Source organism: Pezoporus occidentalis, unplaced genomic scaffold (genome assembly GCF_034315485.1).
Source record: "Pezoporus occidentalis ecotype Australia unplaced genomic scaffold, CSIRO_AGI_Poc_V1 ctg12, whole genome shotgun sequence".
Taxonomy (NCBI): Eukaryota; Metazoa; Chordata; class Aves; order Psittaciformes; family Psittacidae; genus Pezoporus; species Pezoporus occidentalis.
Window position 1 is genome coordinate 3,106,973 of NW_026912994.1, and position 22,201 is coordinate 3,129,173.

General features: G+C 41.0%; 1 protein-coding gene across 1 annotated transcript in view; it reads left to right on the forward strand.

Moving 5' to 3' along the window:
- The first annotated feature begins 11,531 nt into the window (after positions 1 to 11,531).
- DPP10 (dipeptidyl peptidase like 10) overlaps positions 11,532 to 22,201 on the forward strand; it is a 568,807-nt gene continuing 558,137 nt past the window's right edge. The window contains exon 1 of the mRNA XM_062605998.1: positions 11,532 to 11,609. Within this exon, the coding sequence (XP_062461982.1) occupies positions 11,550 to 11,609 (60 nt within the window). The 5' untranslated portion in view covers positions 11,532 to 11,549. The remainder of the gene's footprint in view (positions 11,610 to 22,201) is intronic.

Sequence of the window (22,201 nt, forward strand, 5' to 3'; positions counted from 1 at the left end):
CTAGGGTCATCTAATACACTCCCTTGCAGTTACAAGCTCATGTTATAAATCATTTTCATAAATATATGAACACAGAAGGTAAAAATGAACTATGGAATTAACTCCTGCCGGCAGCAAAGGCAACAACAGAGCCTTACTTCTTCAGGCCAATTTTTTTTTGTTTGACCTTGCCTCCACTCACTTTCACAAATCCAGTTTTGAAGATTGTTCTGGCTTAGATGGTCCGGAGAGAATGGGAGAGAGAGAGACAGCATTACTGGTAACACTTGGGTAATACATTTCCAGATCCAGGCTAGTCCCTTGGCAGTTATATGTCAAGAAATGGGGATGAATGAAACAGATTAGCACATGGTGAGATTCCCAGGTGGTATAAATTGGCATAGCTTCTATGGGTAGCTTTTCTACTAAATTGCTTTTCTCCTCTTGAAGATGTGTACCACAAACTGAAGCAGTATGAAGATTGAAAAATAAATAAACCCCATATATTTGCTGGTTTAGTTTCAGAGTTTAGCCTGAAACACTCTCATTATGAGGCCTTCTATTTATTCACCTTTTTTTTATTTCGCATCTGTTTCTTAACAGACAGCACTGAGTATTCGCAATTTCTAAGGACTCTAATTAAAGAAAGATTAATTTTGTTGCCTCTTTGCCACCTAGAAAAGTAATAAGGGAAAGAAATATGTTGTAAGGCAATGCAATCAACCATCTCCAGCATCCCGTTATGAAAACTGCTTGAATAATTCACTTGTCTTGAGTGTCTTCAACAGATCAGATGTCAGTGAATCAGGGATAGTGAGGAAGAGCAAAAAAATTCCCTCCCAATCGCTTCTCTTTCTGTACTTCTGTAGAAAACTTCTATTTCCCTGCTGAGAGATGCTGTAGCTGCCATGCAGGAGTGAAACAGAAACGTGGTGCCATGTGGGTAGCAAAAATGGTAAGATTTCCCCAAAAGTTATTTTATTAAAAATGACAAAAGAAAACATACACACACCAGTTAGCTTTTCCTCCTTCTTAAGCCAGTAACACCCCTGCTAACAAGGAGTGGGGCCAGTCCTTTTCTCTGATCAGATTGACTGCAGATGCATTAGCCATGCAGATCTGATGCTGCAGTCCTGTTGTATGTGCTGTTCTCATTCAAGCCATTAAAAGTCCTGTATAACCCTGACAGGCTTATGCACATATTCTGGTATAGAAATATGTTACAGCAGACTGAATAAGGGAAAAGAGTAAGTTTCCTACCCTTGAGACTGAAGTGTCCTGTGGCATTACAGTGTTTTGATTCAATTTCCCAGTTCTAAAATGGGATAATAATACGTAGCTTCCCCTAAAATGCTGGGGTTTGCAGTGATCTCTTTGGATCTGAAGACTGCCAGGGAGCTTTGCTGCTACTGGCATCTATAACTCACGTTACAAAAGAGATTTTGTTTTCCCCAATTTGCCCTTTGGGGATCCTACAAAGTGCACAGCTAAAGCTTTCAAAGTTTGTGTGTTCACACTTTGAAAACTGAGGAAAACCAATACAAAATCTTTGTTTTATAATATAGAAAGAGCCATTAGCCCTTTCCTATGTGAAAATTGATGTAAGTGGATTACCAGTTAATTTTTAGCAATACATATCCAGTCAGTTTCCTGTGCTTCCTTTCACGCAGCACTCCAGGTATGTGGTTTGAGATGAGGGAACTAGCAACTATATCACAGCTATGTTTAAAGACTGATGTGTACCTCCATGGCGTGGTGCTATTGACTATTGGGAGCCCAGCAAGCACCCATTGACTGTCTGTTTTAATTTGCTGAGCTAGGAGGTAGCTGGTAGGAAATAATATTTCAGAGCTAGAACAGAAGAAGTAAGGCTCTGCCTGTAGGCCAGTGTTTACTCAGAGCCTGCATGGATCAGAAATATATTTTATAAAGAAAATGGGAAGTAAGCATAGAAATTGAGACCCTTTTTCTCCCCAGAAGGATGAGTTAATCCTGGTAGTGCTTCAGATGAGCACCTCCTGAACCTGGGTAAGTCTGATGGGCAGTGTTGTATTATTTTCTTTCTTAATTTCTCAAAATCATTAACTGAAACTGAAGAAAGGGTCAGAACTATACCTCAGTTTGGGACAGAAGGTTGTGATAGATTTGTTCAAATTGCTAGCAGGATAATGGATAGGTAAATTTTTGGACTGCAGAGATCTGCATATTTCAGAGAATCCCTCAGTTTCCAAGTAGTTCCTTGGCATTATTCTTTTTCTATCAACCACATCTATATTGTGTATAAATTGCTTTGGGATCCTTGGGGTGAAAGGCTTTAAATAAGTGTAAATTACTGTGTTGCCTGTAATTATTTTGAAGTGGTGATTACTGGGCCATGCTTTTTGTTTGTATTATGGGGGATTATGATTCCAGTATAAAGATATGGCTGCTTTGGAATTGGAAAAGAAATACGTTCTAAGACTTTGATTTATGTTTTTCTATTCCACTCTTTCAACGTAAGTAGGAGGGCAAGAAGGAGAGCATGAACATTTAGTGAATGTGCTCCTGCAGTGTAATTCATCTTTGAGACTGAAATAGCAGGTTTATAAACTTGATTAGGCAAGCTCCAATTTCTCTGCTCTTTCTCCTACAACCACTGGAAACACTTTTGACAAATCATGTACGTTAATAAAAAACATATTTTCAAAATTATTTGGAAAATATACTGTAATCAAAATAATGGCTGGATTACGTGTTTGCAGCTAGTGTCCTTTTATTGTGTGCAGGATGGCTATGTTACATTTGTCTCAGAAGTTACAGGTAAATGGAGTGCACAGCGCTTGCCTACAGGTACTGCATCTGTCAGTGAAGCCTGTGTTTGAGGCCATCAGCATCCAAATAGGCATAAATTGTAGTATTTTACCTAAGATGAGAGCAGGATAATATAATTTCTGGAGTTAGTTGTTAGAAGATTGCACAATTGCTGGAGAACATGTAACTACACATGAGCCTCAGTTGTTCTTGATTCCTCCCAACACTTTGAGTCCCACAGGTGTTCAAGAGCTATCCAGGATTTACTAAAAGGCTCACAGCCCAGCAAAAAAACAAAGAAACATTTCTAATCCCACATCTTCTTCCTTGGGTAATTTAAGCATTGCAACATTGAAGGTAATTTCCATTGAAACAGTCTTTGTTCATTGCAAAATACAGAAGTGGATTATCCAGACTGTTTTTTGCCACAGTGTTCTACTTTTTTTATAACCAGAATGCAAAAAGGATGGTAAAGTATAAAGAAATTATTTCTATGCATGTTTAAGTTATATTGGAATGAGCAGCTGGCAGTAACACTGAGTCTTATTAACGAGGTAGTATTTCCAAACTAGTTGGATGTGATGCTTGATGTCACTAAAACTCACTGATGTATATGTAGGAAGGTACATCGGTATGTGGCAATGAGATGCAAACATCTCATAATTCTAACAAAGGGAAGTAAAAATGTTCACAATGATTTTGGGCAGGCAAAACTTTCACAGCTTGTCAGCTGAAGTGCAGCAGCAATCATGTTGGCTGAGTAGCGTGGGCTTGTGACTGACACACTTGTGACTGAAAAAGAGAGATAAGGGGGATTTCAGATGTTTTCTTATTGAAAAGGCATCAGAAATCTGAAGAGACTGAAAAAAGTTACACCTGGAAGAAGAGGACTGTCTCCCAGGAACATGCTAAAGAACAGCATTTATGGCAGTAAGCAATAGCAGGCAAGTGCATAGCATGGCCAAGTTTGGTCCTGGACTGCATCATCTTCATAGCCCGTTGTTACTGACGTGAGGTTTATTGCTTCTGTCATTACTGGTGCTTAGTTTACCAGGTAGGCTCACTCTTGGATGGCAACTAAGGCAAAACAACAGCTAGCAGCCTGCATGAGGCTGCTGCTATTCTCAGGTTGCTTTCTCTTGCCCCAGAAGTAGGGAGACAAAGTAGTGTTCTTCTAATAGCCAGCTTGGAAATCTGAGGTGCAGTCCTTCTAACAGGATTGTTTGCTACCCCATCTTTCATTTTGCTAATTAGAATAATGGCTTTTGCCATGACAAAGAAACATGTACACAAACTATGTCCAGCCAATAAATTAATAGCATAACGAAAGAATAACCCAGAAGATTAATCACTCATCTGCTGTTTTATATATGTGACAATGAGTTAGATCCTTCTTCAGCATCCCAGGAGCCTTGTAAAATCACCTTTAAAGTGGGGAGACAGGAATACATTTCTTTGGATTGGCTTGAGGAGTAGAAAAAGCATCTTTCACTTCTGATGGCAGCAATTTCTTGTTGCTTCTTGAACAAACCACTGTGCAGTGTTTTAGAGAAACTACTCATTTGATTGTGAATTATCTTGCATTTGTAAAAACCCAGTTATGTTATGTGCTATTAGATTTACACTGAGTGAAGTAAGGGAGAGTTTTGGTCTGTTATTCAGTAACACTGAATTGTAATGTTGGGAATAATTAGGGTTTCAGTATTATTCTTCTACAGCTTTTTCTTTTTTTTTTTTTCTTCTTACACCCAAAGGTGCTAGCAATGCCTCTAAAATTTTGCTTAGGTTTGTATTAATCCAGATAGGTGAAGAAAAACCGTCTACAGTACCCAATTTGCTTTCTCTTTTTTTTGCTGTTGTCATTGAGCTTTTCTGTTTGCGTAATCTGGAAAGCATCTTTCTTTCCTTCAGCCTTTGAGATCCAACATAAACCCCCTACTCCCCTACTTCAGTTTCCATAGCTAGAAACTATTAGTTCAAATGTTAAACCCTTCAAATATGAGCAATTTCCTTTTTCTTTTTTTTTTTTTTCTCTTCAGTCCAGCTTTACTGCCAACTCTAGGACTGTAGGATGCTAATTCTATACACAAACAGCTTGAAGTAAAATTCCTCAGCTCAACACAATGGCTCAGAATGAATTTTGCTTGCGTGTGATGTCTAGTACAGATAACCCAGATGCAGAAGGTGGTGTGGAGTAACTTCATGTTGAGGGGACAATGAAATTGATCACAACAAGTTCTGTTGTAGTAAGCTTGGCAAAGCCTTGACAAGCTTGCAGAGCTACCTATTAGGTACATAAATACTTGGAAAGCTGGGCTGACTCTTATTGTGGGAATTTTTATAATGTTTCAGAAGTTTAGCTATTAGATGAGGTCTGATCTTTAAAAAAGATAGGTTGCTTCTGGGTGTCTTGCTATGTATATTGAATAAAAAATACCTTTGGTCTTGCTAGACATCTAGTTCAAGCTTGTGCTCTGATCTTGAACCTTCAGTAAAGCCCCTCTGGACTGTGGATTTTGGATATGGTCTCAAACTAGAAATGCAATGTTCAGGCTTATCTTCAGTGTGCAAGAATATTCCTGGAGGATCAGCACTGGACAGGGCTCTGCTGATTCTGCAGCCCAAGTGTTCTGCATGGGGTTCAGCATCTTCCACGGCAAGCAAGATTTTAAGGCTCAAAAAACCATAAACTTATACAGAAAGAAACTTCAAACTACTTTTGGCATGTCTGCAGTGTTTTGTGGCAGTTTCAGAGTGTTGAGGAATAAGACTGGGAACACGGCTACCCTTACATGTGGGGAGATAGCTGTGCTCCTCTAAGTCTTCATGTGTGCAAAAAACATTACTCATCCCATAGCTCTCACATGGTAGAAATATTGAATCCTGTTAGCAGTGTGAGTAATAGTTATGCATGCAATTAAAACTACTTCTCAGATCAGTCAGGTTCACCTCTTTCTTTTTATAATGCAGTAGCTTCTGCAGACAGAAGGCTAAATGAATGCAGTCAGGTGGAGCATAGGGCTCCTGGGAGCCACTATGGACTTTGGGTGAGATTGAAGAGAAAGAATTTGTTCTTCTTTCCTGAAGTTCCTCATATGTAAAGTATAAGTATCTGTATTTTTTTCTATTATTTCCTACATTTTTGTGCATTTCTAAATGCTGTGTAACTGGTACATTCACACAGCATGGCTTTGGTCTCTGGCACTTACAGAATGGCCACAATATTAACTAGGGAATCAAAAGGAAACACCTGTGAGTTTTGGATACTAGTGTGCTAAAGCAAATTAACATAGTTTTGTAGCCAGAAATATTTTTTTCTGCTTTGTTTTGTTTTCTTAAATGTATTGGCTATTACTTTGAAGCCTCATTTGAAGACAAAAAGGACCAAAGTTTGTTCTTTTCTCATTCCTTGTTTGAGTCTGGTAACAGGCATACACAAAATAGACTGAAGGGATCCTAAAGATAGTTTTAGCTTCTGCCACTCCTTATGATTCATCAGAATTCATTCAGCAGCCTGGAGACACCTGCTAAGAGGGGCACTACTAAGTGCCACTTGTAAAGTCATCTACTGTCTGTGCAGGTTTCTGCAGGTGACGTTCAGTTTGTTCAGACACAAACCATTTTCTCTCTGCTTACAGATTTTCATATCAAAAGCCATTTGCTTGTCTTCCCTGCTAACAAGGCAGTTGCATGCAGGCTGTTTTTCACTTCCATCATTTCTCACAACATACTTCCCATATTGAGTCAATGATATGTAGACATCACTGATCCTGTTTTCGTGGTGTCCCATTTTTGCAGGCAAAATCTAGTCAGAATAATTCATTATTATAGTTTTTTTTCTTCTTGCTATAATGTACTACTATTCACCTTCACTTTAACAGAAAATTAATTGAAGGAATCATTGTGCATATACCAGCATATTTTAGTACACCTTTTTTTATAAAAAGAGGTACAAATATTTAATCTAAACATTTTCTTAAAATGAATGTGGAGAATAAGATCAGAAAGTAACCGTAACAAACATATTTGTATATTTCTGCAGATACTGGCTTGTACAAATTAGGAAAATCTATATTTGTTTCTTCATCAGTTCCATATACTGGACTTCATCAATTCATATACTGGACTGAATATTTTAAGTTTTAAGCATGTCTTTCACCAATGGTGTGAATTCTCCTTGGTTTGGTTCAAAATATCAATTACCTAAACACTGGTTTAGAAAACATCCCTTCAAAACCTGAAGACAGTAGGCAGTGAGGGAGTCTGGGGGTAGTAGAAGGAGTGGAAATACATACAGTGAGTAAGACAACACCTTGCAGAGATAATGCAGTGCTCTCACTATGAGAGAACTGTCCACTCTGAGGAATCCCTCATTCCAGTAACCAAACATTGACTTGTGGGTTACCAGCAGCAGCAGTTCGTGGCACTGCAGCCAGACTGAAGCCTGGCATCCTTCTGATTTATTGAATCTATCAGAAGTTATGCTTTTCTTGGGGGAATTCTCCTTCACATTCACTTTGTCAGCTGCAGCCAGATTGATGGCTGTAGGGCACATGGGATTGTGCATGTGTGTCCATGTGTGTGCATATAGCTCCATTGCCATCTTCCAGGAACGGCTTTTCCTAAGATTCCTTGAGGTGCATGTGAACTTGCTGTCCACGACCAGCAGTATATGATAGCTGCTGGCTTTTCCACTGAAAACTGGTTGGGGTAAGAGGAAAGAAATAGAGGATTTTTGCACAGCTGACTGGAGGGAGGCTATGCCCTGTCTTTGTTTCATGTAAGCCCTGCACTGACATGCAGTGCAGCTCCTTGCAGTTAATAATTCTAAGGAAGCTGGCAGCCTAGCAGCAATCCCAAGTCAGCCTCCCTTGCAGTATTAAAACTTCTTCATCCATAAACACAGAAGTCGGTAATCTGACTATGAACTGGTGTGAATTAGAAATTGAGTTCTCTCTTGTCAAATAGCTGACAACATATGTGAGAGCAGAATTAGACCCTGGGCATGTGGAACAGCAGTAAGAGTAAAATTTACGAACTTCCATAAAACAGAAATGAAAGCAAACAGCTATAGAAAAGCATGTTGTCATGAAGTATATATACCTACCAATTCACACTCTAATTTCTTATTTCTTGATATAGTGATTATGCAATGTAATTAATGAAACGTGACTCAAAAAAATGAAGAAAGGATTGTGGGTTGTGGGGAATTTTTTAAAGAACATAAGGCTTGGAAAGCAAGTGAGCAAGCAAGAGGCAGGAAAATGTGTGGCCGGGGAACTACATTGGGTGTTACTAACAGCAGGCTACAGCAGGACCTGAATAGTGATCAGGAACCTTTGGAAAAAGCTGCCTCCAGCAGCAGTTCCAGCTGCTTACAGCCACTCACTGCATTTGGACAGAGGGGCAGACAGAGTTTTTCAACCAGAAACAGTGATTTTCTTTTCACTTAAACTTTCCACTTAATCAGTTTTCCTGGCTGATCATGTTGCATTTCTTACTAATTTTAAATATTTCAGGAAGGAGGCTCATTCAGGACACTGAGGGGCTGCTGTAACACCAGCAGGTACAACCTGCTCTATTGAAATGTGTAACAGAGACTTCTGATCACAGCTTTAATATTCTCCAGCATATTTTGATAACCACTCAGTTATTTAATTGCACCCTGAAGGCACTGAAAATTTTGAAAACCTCCTTGCAGGTCTAATGTGGATACTCACATTAGCAGTCAACATCCAGGGTGAGCTGCATTTTGCTAAGCAGCCAGTTCCCACAGAAGGTTACACCTGACACAGGATTAATGGTTGCATCAAGGAACCAGAGGGATGGCAGTGAATGACATTACCAGAGAAGTGAGTAACAGAGTTCTGCTCTGGAGGATTTTAGTTGGCATGTTGTGGAATCCCACTCTATTGATATAACTTGTTTCTGAGATATTTTATAATGACAAACGATGCACTTACTTACAGCGTCATTACAATTCCTGATCACCCTTGTCAGGTTCACACTCTAATTAGATTCCACCTTGTGAGAATGAGAGGTTAATCAGCAAAATTTTTACTTTCTAGGAATAGACACATTAAAATTTGTAGAAGTTCATTTAAAAACAATGACAGCAAATTATCAATCTTCTGTCTTTGAAAGCTTTGTAACCAAAGCTGCTGCTTCTTTGTTATTATAAGAAAGAGATTCTTGTGTTAGCTTAAATCCATTTTTGGAACTTGCATGGAAGGTCAGCTACTGTGAAGTGTAAAATCAAGCATCAAAACTTTATGCAAAGTCCTCATAGGAGCTTATAAAAATCCACAGATACTTAGTCCAATTAAAAATATTCCAAGTTCATTCTTTTGCCTTAAAGCAGTTCCTACCCGATATTGGTAGACACAAATGTATTTTAAGACGAAAAAGAAGAACAAAGATGTCTTTGAATCTTTCAGGTTGCCTCTGCTTGCTTTAGTTCCTGCTGCCAATAACTCAAAGCCATCATATTCTTTTCAGAATAAACATTTGAGCGCAAGACATGATGAGTGTGGTGAAAATGAGACTCTTAGCCCTTTTCCCAAACAGCCATTTACTTGTTCCCTCCTCCTCAATACCAACCAGAGAACCTTCAAGTCAGATAGTAAGTCTCAATTTTCTGTGAGTTTTTTTCTCATCTGCATCCATTAAGTTTCACTCCTGCCTGCATACAAGGGAGAGGGGTGAAAGAGCACTGCTGAGACCCTGATATGCTTGCTAAATGTGTTTTTTATTGCTCAAAATCCAATAAATCCAATAAGGTGAAGGAGGCTAATGTAAGCAAGCCCTGCAGGCTAAAGGCCAGGCTAGATGCCGTACTTGTGGTGCCCAGAGGTACCATGTCTGGGCTGGGAGGGACCCTCTTGCTGTGCCTTTCCTCCGTGTTTGGCTTCTATCAGAAATGATATTTTTCAGTGGAATAAGCACTGTCTGAGTGCTTCCCCCTTTCTGAAGGGGATGTTTGTACCCAGGGCCTTTTCCCATACAGGGCTTTCTTGGCAGCTTTCTGCAGACCAAGCAGAAGACCAGCCTTTTCCTCAACAGCTCAATCTCTTTTGCCAGCTGTTTGCAGTAGTACCTGCCTCCGAGTCTTAGTTGAGAAGGGCAAAATGAATTTTGACCTTGAAGATATCAGATTTGAGATGATTTGAAGCAGATTTGCTTCCAGTAACTTAGAATCTTCTCAAAATGAACCCCACTTAAAAGACCTCAGCCAGACATCTGAAGTCACAACCAGATTTACAAGCACAGCTCAAGGTCCCTGTAGTCCTCCTGGAATAGGCACTGAGCTGTGAGCACAGCAAGCTCTCAGCCTTCTCCCTTTGTCTGCCCCTGTGCTGCAGAGTGAGATGGGCCTTCAGCTTGCACCTTCAGGCCTGAATGCAGGAGCCTCTGGGCAGGTCCTTGGAGGAGGTGAGTGCCTGCCCGACGCTTCTTCACACTGCTCTCAGCACAGATTTAAGTTTTTAGCAAAACTGTTTTCTTGCATCCCTACCTTTTAGACACACACTTTGTGCAGTTTCTTCAAACTATCAAAAAAAAAAAAAAGATGGTAGGGAGGAAAACCAAGAGCTAGAACTACAGAATAAGCTCAACCTCGGGCCTGAATTTTTAAAAACCATTTTATTTTTGAGCCATAGCTTCCTGTGCGGGGAGTGTAAGCTTTGATACAGTATCAAATAGTGCTCAACAACCTCTCTCTTGAAAGAACAGATGCTCCAGAGATGCCTGAAGCTGGAGTCTCACACAGTGAGAGCCTCCAAATCAGCAGTTTCTTTGGGATATATGTGCCATGGCTTCTGGCTCTAGTTTGTCCTTTTTCTTCTTTGCTTCCTCCTGAACTGACTTTACCTGCTTCGGCTGCAGTCCCACATACCCCCAAAGATGCCCCAGGAACACCTTGCTGTTTGGCACCCTGTGTCTTGTTTTGCTGAGAGGTTTCTCTACAGTAAGAGATAATTTAGGAATGTTATGTATATACAAAATATTGCTCACTCATTATCAGCCTGAGGTGTCACAATCTGCTCAGAGAGCTTACTAGCTTCCATCCCCAAATCCTCTGGCTTTGGTATCAGCTCTGGGCTGAACCTGTGGAAAGACTGTTTTGCATGTTTCTGGCAAGTCCTGCTCATGAGTTTCGGGGGGATGGTTTTTCAGACTACCTCAAGCAAACCCACAAAAAGTTATTTGGGTGAAAGTCTCAACCAGAGATGCGTTTCTTTTGATCTATGGGGAAACCTGGAGCTCTTGCAGTAGTTAAACCCCAGAGATTTCAGATATCCCCTGTGCACTGGCAATGGATACAAGGCTCATGCTTGCGTCTCTTACCTGTGTTACAGAACAATTCCTGTGTGTCTATACCGCAGAGGGCTGCGGTCGTTTTAGAACCTAACGAATGGGAGGCAGACGGGAATAGGGGAAGAAAGGAGGCAAAAAAATGCCGGGGAATAAGAATAAAGAAACATCCTGCATAAACTTTCTGCTGCAATCCTGTTAATTTCAGCTAAGAGCATTGCGGAGTTTGGATTTCTCAGAGAGTCTGATCCCCTCAAGCTCTGCTGCACAGCTCTGGGGCCAGTGGGACCCGGCTCCCGCTCAGCTCCGATCCCGGCGGGCGGCACGGGGCGGTGCCGGGCGAAGCGGGCGGGCGGAGCTGTCGCGGCGCCCCTGGATACGGAGCAGCCGGAGCTGCAGCCGGAGCCGGACCCCCCCCAAGCCAGCTCGGAGGCGCCCGGATAGCCGGAGTCCGCCGCGGCGGCAACATGAACCAAACGGCAACGGTGTCCCACCACGTCCAGTGCCAGTCCTCCCGAGCCGTCAAGGTAGGGCCGGCGCCCGAGAACGGGGTGGGCGACGGCTGATCGGGGCTCGCGCGGCCGCCTCTGCGCCCTCTCACCCACCGGGGTAGCGAAAGGAGCCGTGCTGGGCGCGGGGAAAGCGCCGGGCAGTGCACGGGGCGGGCGGCGGCTGCTGCTAGCCGCTTCGCCCGCCGGTTTCCCCGCGTGTGCCGGGTCTCCGGGGTCCCGGCTGTGCCACCCCTTCGCCGGCCCCTTCCGAAAGTTTGCGGTGGAGGAGGTGGCTGCTAGGCATGGAGCTGTTGTTGTCTCCCTCATCATTACTCTGTAGTAAGGGTATGGTTAAAAGCTGTGGTTGTCGAATTTAACATAAAGTCTACTTGTTAGTCTTGATTTTGCCGTCGCCTGGTGGGAACGATCCAGGAAGATAGGAGGCAGAGTGTTTCCTGGTAGTTCTCACGAGTGAGATGGGTATGGGTAGTGACTGGTCAGTGAGAATGATGGTGGGGGAAGACCCCAGGGCAACAGTGGGCTTTCTCCTTGCTTGCCTTCCTCCCCAGCTTCTGACGCGATCCTACCTTTGCATTGATCTAAAATTACTTTCTAGCCGAGTTACTGCTTTCTACAGCGATAGAATGAAATCCCTAAACAGATTTATATTCAGTAGGGAGTATCTCTGCACAAATAAGTGTTGTTTTCGTTTTTCTTTTCTTTTTCATGAAATAACAATGCAATCAGAGACAGTATTTGATTATTGATTCTTAGTTTTGAAAAAATAGCATCAAGAAATTTTACACTAGCTATTTTGTTTCACTGAATCATGTGAGAGCCTGAAAAGTTCACTTTGCTGTTGCTGACTCAGGATCACCCGGTATGAGGCAGTGTGCAGGTTCGTGTGAGGCGAGGAGAGCTCCTAGGGGTTTGCTGCGTTTGCAGGCAGAGTTGGAGGCTTTGGAGTTTGTCTTCTCGGAGCAGCTGACCTGCATGTGGTGTTAGCAATTTGTCAGTTGGGCTTTATCTAGTTAGTGCTGGGAATGAAAATTGTGACTTAGAGCTGAGACAGGAGGGGATTAGAGGTATAAATCGTCTAATGCCACTATTGGGTTTATGTAGGCTGCATGACACTTTGCAGTGTATAATCAGTAATGCAGAATGTCTGTAAGGCTGGGGAAAGGTGGGAATTGACCTGTGGCTCTAATGACCTGTTGTGTAACACATAACTGTAATCACACCATAAATGTCTGGTTAGTTCATGTTAAAATGGGCAAGTCATGGGAAGTGATGAATTACAATTGTCCTGGCCCACTTCAAAGAGTCAGCATATATAATATTAAATTGCTTTAAATAATTTCATCCTCTCTAGGTCTATCTCTGGAAGTACCAGAGAACCGAGAGCAGCGTGGTATTTGCTTTGGGAAGTATTTCCATCTTACACTGGAACAGCCAATGCTAATTTTTCACTGACAGCAACATTTATTAAACTCATTTGACTGGATTTCTAAGCCAAAACAACAACCAATATCAATATGCCATTAAAGGAAAAAAAAAGAAAAAGACCCAGACAAGTCAATAGTCTTCAAAAAGAGAAAACATGAATCAGAGCCTTCTAGACACAAGTCCATTTTACAACCAACATAGGAATACTGCTGCCATTAGAAAACTCTCTCATTTTCCTGCTCTTAATTCAATGTGTCAGGTGTAAAATGTGCTTTATAAATAGTTTCAAGTACTTCCATGCTAGGCAAATGGATACTCCATGAGAAAGATTTGTGACCATAGGCAAGCAGTAAGTGCCCTATGGTAATGAGGGCTTTGTATTGGAAATTACTTAAAAAATACATCATTAGTGACCAGACAAATATAAATTACATAGTAATCGTAACTTGCAAAGAAACAGTGTTAGTTCTAGCAATTACAAAGATTTAAGAAGAAAGGTTACAGGAAAACTTCATACCTACTGGAATGAGATATATAAAACTGCTTTTCTCTCTTTTTGTTTCTCTCCAGCACACGAGCCTATGGCATCTCAGCTCCTGTGTGTTAAATCAATGTAATGTTACTTCTCAATGTTTATTGGATCAGCTACTCACTGCTCTGGAATGTAGCATAAACTGTCAAATCCACATAACAAAAAGTAGAACAAGCCACTGGTAAATTGAATCATGCAAACTTTATCTGTGACAATTCCTGCTCTGAACCAGCCTGGGATGGCAGGAGGGCTGGTGCCTAGACTTGAGGACATCCCTTCCCTATCTTGAGGGAAGGGTACAGCTCTGCATCCAGGAGCACTGAGGACTGAGTGTACTGCCTCCGAGTAGTTTTGGTTATGGAGAAAGAAGTTGACAGAGGAAATCTAATGTAAGGCAAGGAAAAAATGCTCAAAGATACCAAACTCCTTGGATAACATGCAAAGTCTCCTAATAGAGCTGCCTTTTACCTGTAAGCCTTTTTACAGCTCTTCTGAAACGGTTGCAGATCTCACCACCTTGCTGACACTAGTATGAATAATAATATTTCACTCTGAGATCTGTAACAAAAACTTTTAGGGTCTAGCTGGGAATGCTAAACCCCTGCCTTATTTCTGTATCATTACAGCCTTGACTCCAGGAGCTTCTCCAGGGCAATGAACCTGGTTTTATCCTTCACACTCTTGGCTCATTTTGTCAACATGGCAAGTCAATTACCTCTTCCAGACAAATCACTTTCTTGTTGTGCACTTTCATGTTGCACTGATGGCCAAATGATTTTTTAAATTTTTTATTATTTTTTTCCCTGACAGAGGACAAAGTCTTGTGAAACACAGTTTGCCCTGTTAAGAGGAAAATAAAAATAAAAAATCAAGCCCCAGAAATAGAAAAGAATTATTCTCTTGGCTGGTTAGGGTCTGCCATTATAAATTCTTTCAAACCAAACATTTGTACTGAAATTATGGGGACCACAGAAGAGAAATCCTTACATCGTGCTCTTAAAACAGTCAGGGCTACAGTTTGCACTTAAAGAGGTGTTAAGCTAATATTTCTGTGGCTTTCGATATTCATTACAGTCTTTAATAATAAAATGTTCTCTACCAGATCATGACTCTTTGCTGTTATCAACCTAATACTGATCTGACTGTGAGCTGCATCATGGAAAGAGTTACTAATTGGCGTTTCAGAAGCACAAATTACTGTGTAATATAATATGTGTGTTATACCTGTTTACTCTTCCTTCTTCGCTGCCTTCCTTTCAGTTGTATTTATTCATTAGCTTTTAGACTGTAAACTATAAAAGGCAAGAGCAGATATGTCCTTAGCAAAAATTCTGCAGGAAGTTTCATCAGTATCTGGGGATAATACCAGGAATTTTTACACTTCAGGTTTATTATGGTTGTGTTTTAACACTCACTAATTAATGAAGAGTGGTTTGCTAATACTTTCTATTTGCAATTAGGTTGAGGAGCACATATATAAATGGGGTTTGTTGTGTTACCTGTGGGCTTATATATGCGTTTACAGCAACTAAGATTTTTACACCAAACCTGCACCTTAGCAGGAAGCATCTGCCTGCTACTGGAAACTGCTACACATGCACCTCCTCCTACAGGTAGAGACATACTGTGCAGCTGTTCCTGTTCATAAAGACTGCTCAGTAATACTTTTTAGGTTGAAACTTCAGGTACAAAGATCTTTAAATGCCCACAGGGTGTGCATAGAGCAAGCTTTGTGCAGGTATGAGAATCAGCCAAATCTACCAGCTGTTTAGGAAATCCCTTAAAATGAGAACAGCATTTCTGAAATCCACTACATCAAAAGCAAGTCACTAACAGATAATCCCAGTGAGTGTTCAATTATGAATTATCCAGGATAATATGTAACAAAGGGCACAAATATTACATGGCTGTGACATTGGTAGGAAGACAGTTTACAGCATCATAATAATGCAAAACACTCAAGAAAAAGTGATGCATTTAAAATTAGTGGGTTTGTGTAGTATTTTGTTTAAGGCATTAGATGGTTAGATGACCCTGGGCTGCATCAAAAGCAGTGATTCTCCCCCTCTACTCCACTCTCATGAGACCCCCCCCTGGAGTACTGCATCCAGCCCTGAGGCCCCCAGCTAAGGATGGAACTGTTGAAGTTAATCCAGTGGAGGGCCACCAAGATGCTTAGAGGGCTGGAGCACCCCTCTTGTGGAGACAGGCTGAGAGAGTTGGGTTTGTTCAGCCTGGAGAAGAGAAGGCTCCGGGGAGACCTATAGCAGACCTAAAGGGGGCCTACAGGAAATCTGGAGAGGACTTTCTACAAGGGCGAGTAGTGATAGGACAAGGAGGGATAGCTTAAAACTGAAGGAGGGTAGACTTAGATTTGATACTAGGAAGAAATTCTTTACTGTGAGGGTGGTGAGGCACTGGTACAGGTTACCCAGACAAGTTGTGGCTGTCCCATCCCTGGAAGTGTTCAAGGCCAGGTTGGATGGGCTTTGAGCAACTTGGTCTAGTGGAAATGGCCCTGCCTGTGGCAGGGGTGTTGGAACTAGAGGGTCTTTAGGGTTGCTTCCAAACCAAAGCATTCTATGTTTCTATGATCTGATTCTGTGATTAGAGTACTGCTGTGCCATGTAGAAACTTGTTAATATTGACAGGTGAGGAACCACAGCTCTGGGGAAGTGCAGTGTGGATGTGGCAGTGGAGGCTAGAAGCAGATTGGCGATGGGGAGGGCAGATCGCTGTCACACCTCCGGAGGTGGCTGTTTCAAAACACACGGTTAGAACAAAGTAAATATTTTTATTTTTGTAAGTGCTGAGCAGATGTACAATGCCCTTGTGTTTATCCTGTTATTGATACTCCGTCTGAAAGTGTGTAGGGACCTGTGTTTTGCAAACCAAAAAGACATCCATGATGACATGGGTGTATGTACGAGGAAAACAAGCTGGAGGTCTCTAGATGGAAATTTGAAGAACTAATCACAACTTGTAAATCTTCTCATTTCCACTTATTACTGTTCTATATTTTTTCTGTCTGCTTGCCAACATCTGTACAACCAGAGAATAACCAGTGCCTTTTCCTTTTAAAAATAACCCTTCCTCTGTCATAAGAAGATGCACAGTTACAAATAAAAAGATGCAGGAATAAGAAAAAAAAACCCAAACATTTTAAATACTTCTATTTTCCCCTTCCAGTCTATGAAGAAACAATTGCCAGAGGTAGCATCACGAGTAGTTTGTTTCAGTGACTTTCAATTGGTACCGTTGGACAAAATTAGAACTAGGGAAAAATCTCCCATAGTACTATTAAAAAAATAAAAATGAGAGGGAAGAGGGAAGAGGAAAGAGGAAAGAGAAGGTATCTAACCCCAAGTTCATGCTGTAAGGAGCACCCCAGTGTCAGCGTAGATGTGACAGTGCTGTACCTCAGCAGCAGTTGCCCAGCAGTGCTCAGCAGGGTTGGAAGCAGTCGAGGCACTCCTTGAAGGGGAATTCAGTTCCATTGCCTGCTGTGAACTCACTGCTGTGTTATGTTTGTTGGCCTTTCTTTGCCTGTACTCGTTGTTAATATGCTTTCCATACTTAATTCCCTTAATTTTCATAGAACTTAAAAGCAATTAGTAAAACATGTAAAAGTTGGATATGTTTAAGTATATATAGCCTGATTCCGTGGCATAGATTTCATATATATAATACATATAGCTTTGCACATCAACACATATAATACATATACAATTTATAGCTTCCAATTTAATGACAATGCAAGTAATTCAAAAGGCTGTAACTTTAAAACTAATGTACACAAATATACATGAACATAATGATAAATTATATTTCATAATAGGTTAGTACTTTCCTAGATTGTAATCATATAAAAAATTTCCTACTGCAAATCATTACTTTAAGAAATAGGGCATTAAGTTTGATTCTCTTTGAAGGCACTTAAGAGATGGGTCTGTGAATGTTAGATGACACTTTCTTGAAAGGATAGCACATCATGAGGAATTTAATCTTTCTCATTCTTTAATACAAAACTATTTTACTAAATGTGTAAAGGTACTGTTGTGCTTATTTTGGTCAGTATTTCGTTCTTACACTTATCATGGTAAGACCCTGCATGCTGTTTATCACCTGAACATGGTTTTGGAATTTTTTTAGAACCCTTCATGTTTTTAATGTTTTCAGATTTTTATCTGAGGTCCTCAACTTGAATTAGAAATGTTAAATCATGTAACATCAGGTTAGTGATTGTGCTCTGTTAATCATTTTTCAGGTTTTTGGGTTGGTGTCTTGACTTCTCATGTGTTGACAACACCAATGTTACCTGCAGTATGTGGCAGAAGCAAGAATCATTTTAGGCAAAATTAACTTCTATGATTCTTAAAAGTGAGGCACCTAATAGTGTCAGAATGCCTCAGTGACTTTTAGTTTCAAAGAAAGAGAATTAGACATGCAGGTTCATCACACTGTGAATGGAGTTAAGAGCAATTCACAGCAATATATGCCAACCCAAGGTACCTAAGGGAAAGCAGTACCTAGAATCAGACTAAAGACTTCACAATCCTGAGCTGTGAAGTTAACACAACTGCTGCAGATGAGGGTGTGATTCATTTCATAGTAAATATAAACAGTAAAATAGTTTAAAGGAATTGTGCTTTAAAGTGCTACTTTCTCAGTGTTGATGGCAGAGGCAGCACCGCCTAACAAGGTCAACAGTGGGCAGGTGCTGTGAGCATCTAATGGGGCTCATCCCAACATTAGGAGTGCTGGAAAGAGGGAGGATGCTGGTGCCATCCGGGGGCCTCAAGGTAAGTGGGATCAAGTCCAAGGATGTTTAAAGCTTAATGTTGATGATGCTGGTTTTAAGCTGCTGACCCCTTTCCTGAGGATATATCAGAAAAATAATGTGAAATTTTAGTTTGGAAAGTGGGAGACTGGAATTGAACCAGTTTGTGATTCCACAACACCAGAGGCAGCTGTTCAGTTTGGGTGTGACCTTACTGAGGGAAAAGCATGTGGAGGGTGAGCCCTATGGAAGTTGTGCAGAAAGTTGAGAAGGAAACAGAGGTGATAGTGGAAGGACACCCTCAAGGCTGTGGCAGCAGCTTGGCGGAAGGCAGAGACACACAAGTCGCAAGAAGGTGGGATCTCAAGTGTGACCGGCTGTTAAAAGGCAGCTGTCAACTCAAGAAGGATTGGAATGGAGTATTGTATTCTAGCTTCAGCTAAAACACCCTGCTACTAGGGATATTTGCTGTTAGATTAGATTACATTGCTAGATCTGGCCAGTCACACTAAAATTGTAACAGAAAGTCAGAGCCTTAAAAAGAAACCAGGAGACAGAGATATTCTACTTCTGTTGAGCAGTGTCAGAGGTGGGGTTTGCAGTGTTATCTCAGCATGACTCCCTAGAAGCAAGATAGTATAGTGTCCAAAAACATCATGCTGGGGAAGAAACCAATGATTTTTCCATATTAAATAGGCATTCTACACCCAGTTTTATTTGCTTTACGTGTGTGTGTATATGTTATATACATATTTTTAGAAGGGTTAGGCAATAGGGGGAAGAAACCTAGAAAGATATAAACATTTGATTAGTTATGATTTGGTCCCTTGATTTGTGTAGTAACATAGAAACAGTAACAAAAAAAAAAAAGAAGCCAAACCCATGAGTTTGTTGAAAAAGTGAAGACAATAATTTTACAATTTTTTCCCTTTTTAAAAAAAATGTTTTGGAAGCATACAATGATAATATTTCAGTAATATTTGTCCACATTTAGCTTCCTGTGCAATGATAGTTTAGCTCCATGGGTGTCAATGACAGTACATAGGTGTTAAATTCTTAGCCTTTTCAAAATTGTAAGTTGTTTTAAACTTACTCTGTAATGTTTTAACTGATGTTACTTATAAAGGTGAATATTCTGATAATAATAATAAGCGTGCTAATTTTTGTAAAACTTGAGCTACCTTCCTAAGTAAGAGATGTTGAGTATAGTAATCCACTGATACTTACACTCACTGATTTCTAAGAATTTTTACGTTAACACGGTTACAGAGAAATCACAATTAAAGCTATTTGTGTATCAAAAGCGTGCAAGCTCCTGTGATTTACAGTAGTGAACATCAGAGGTGCTTAGTGGGTTGCTAAGCACAGAAAAATTAATGGTATTATATTAAAGGACAACATTGTATTATATTAAAGGACAACATTTAGGTTTCTATTTTCCTGTAGCTTGAGAAAGTTATGACATAATGGTGCTTAATATAACATTTGCTTTAATGTTTGTATCATTAAAAACATGAACATGGCCCATCTTCAAAGGTGGGCCTGTTCTTCAAGGTAGTAATCCTATTCCTCCTCCTGCTGCTGACTCTTGGGCAAGTGCTGTGCCTGACCCCTGTCCGTCATCCTAATTCTCTGTACTAACTGCGCTTTGCCCAAAGGGAGGTCCCTGGCTGTCAATGTGTCCTGTGGCTGTTCTTCAGAGAGCCCTGGTTTTCATCTGGAGGTGTGGTATATAAAGATTTGTCTCACCCTGTGGCTAAGTGAGATGCAAACATTTTCTGTGTGGATGAGACCTGCTGAAGGGTTTTCATGGGGGAAGGAGAAAGTGCAGGCAGATGCCTGTGCCCATCAGTCACACCAAATGCCCCATTCGTGCTCCTGGGTAAGTGGGGAAGGTACTGGAGTTTTGCTCTGAGATCTCCAGTGCCATGTGATTCAATACACCAAATTCCATTAAGCTTAAGGAAAGCTGATCTCCAAAACCATTAGATGTCAGTGGTAAGCGCTGAGTGCACCTCTGGGGACCCCATTTCCTCGGTACTGCTGTTGTGGGAAATGTTCAGTCAGTGATCTGGCAGCTTGGTGTGCCTGGTGCTAGATCACTATTCAGTGCAACAGCTGAGGCACAAAGAAACCTTATCTAAATCATATCTGTTTATTAGCCTTTTTAATGTATTTAAAGTTGTGGTTTCAGCAATATAAAGGTGAGTTTCTCTTTTTTGGCTTAGTTTTCCCTGGATGTTATAGAAGAATATCAGGTTTACATATTGAAATAAACTTTTCAATCAGTTGCTTAGGCAGGAGAGTTTCTCACTTCCCAATTAAGCAATTTATCTAAAAGAAATACTTTCCCCCACCCTTTCCTTTACAGGATTAAACACTTACTCAGCTTGAAAGCTGCATCAGTCTGCCTGTGTGGGATTAATGCCTCAAACATATTTGCTGTAGAGATGACCTGCAGACATGAGAATCATGTTAAAAAATAGCTTTTATAATTCATTGTGCGTGATAACTGAGAGCCAAAATCTGTCTGTTTCCCCCCCTCCCTGATGGCACATCCATTCCCTCACCCAGCCCCTCCATCTCCTTGGGTTTGGGTGGTTGCTGGCATTGCTTTCTGGCTGTCGTGCGTTTGGCTTTGCCGTGTCCCCATCTCTGCATGCATTGTGGGAGCATCAGCACACGCAGTTCCCCCCACATTTGACTCGATGGGCTGTTCATGAGCACACACAACCTGGTGTCCACACACACAACCTGGTGTCCTAAAACCTGAACTGAGGCTGGTCCTCTGAACAGCAGAGAAGACTTTGGGCTTAGTTCAGCTTTTTGGGGTAAATCTAGGGAAGGGAGGAGACTTCTTATTTTTCGCTTTAAACTGTTGGTATAAATAAGTCTGGACATGTTCCGAGATTACCATCACAGCTCCTGAGTGCTGAAAGGAATCATTCCTACAATGCTTTTGACGTTTCCCATCACTCACGTTTTTTCCTGTACAAGCAAATCCAGTGTGTGTGGCACTGAGCAGCATGACAGTCTATTTACTCAGTTTCTGTCCTAACCTTGCTCTTCCTTGAGGTTGGAAGGAAACTGCTGTGCTCCTGCATTGGCCTCTTCTGGGATGTATTAGTTTCTGCTGCTTGTAAAGATACTTTCTCCCCCTCTCCTGCTAATCCAAATCTGTAAAAGTATTGTAGGAGGGCTGGAATGATTGACTAAAGGTGCTATGACTTATACACATACCAGTAATTACTTGCATACTTACTATGTAATGAATGGGGCTAAAAAAATGGAAAGCTGGGGGGGGGGGCACAAGGTCTGTTACCTCTGGGGGTAATGATGTTCACCTGGGGAGAGATCCTGCATCCTCTGATTTATGTTGAGTGTTTCCAACTACTTCTCTTTTGGAGGTGGGAGGAGACTCTCCTGATTTACCATGCTGACCCAGCTCCCCTGAAAGTTTACAGTAACCCTAGCACTGCGGTGAAGGGAGCTGAGGCCTCTCACTTTCTTTTCCTTTGTGCTACAGAGAAGGGGTTAGTGACTCTGTGAATATTTTTATGTTGTTTGCACAGGAGAAGTATTTTCCACTAATTTTTCACATAATATCTGAATTCTGGAAGTCAATACAACCAAGGATTAGTCTATTTAAAGACCAAATATATGCCACCCATGACTCTCTCCCTGTGATAATTTTTGAGCTGTGAACTCCCCACAGTGCCTTAAGTAAAATCTCTCCATGAGTATGTATTTTTTTTTTGGTATCGATTTAGTCTGGAGTTTGAAAAAATCACAGTTTTATAATTCAACAGCTGTAATATGTTTGCTGGGAACATTAACGTCTCTGAAACTTGATTATTCAAATATCTGCAG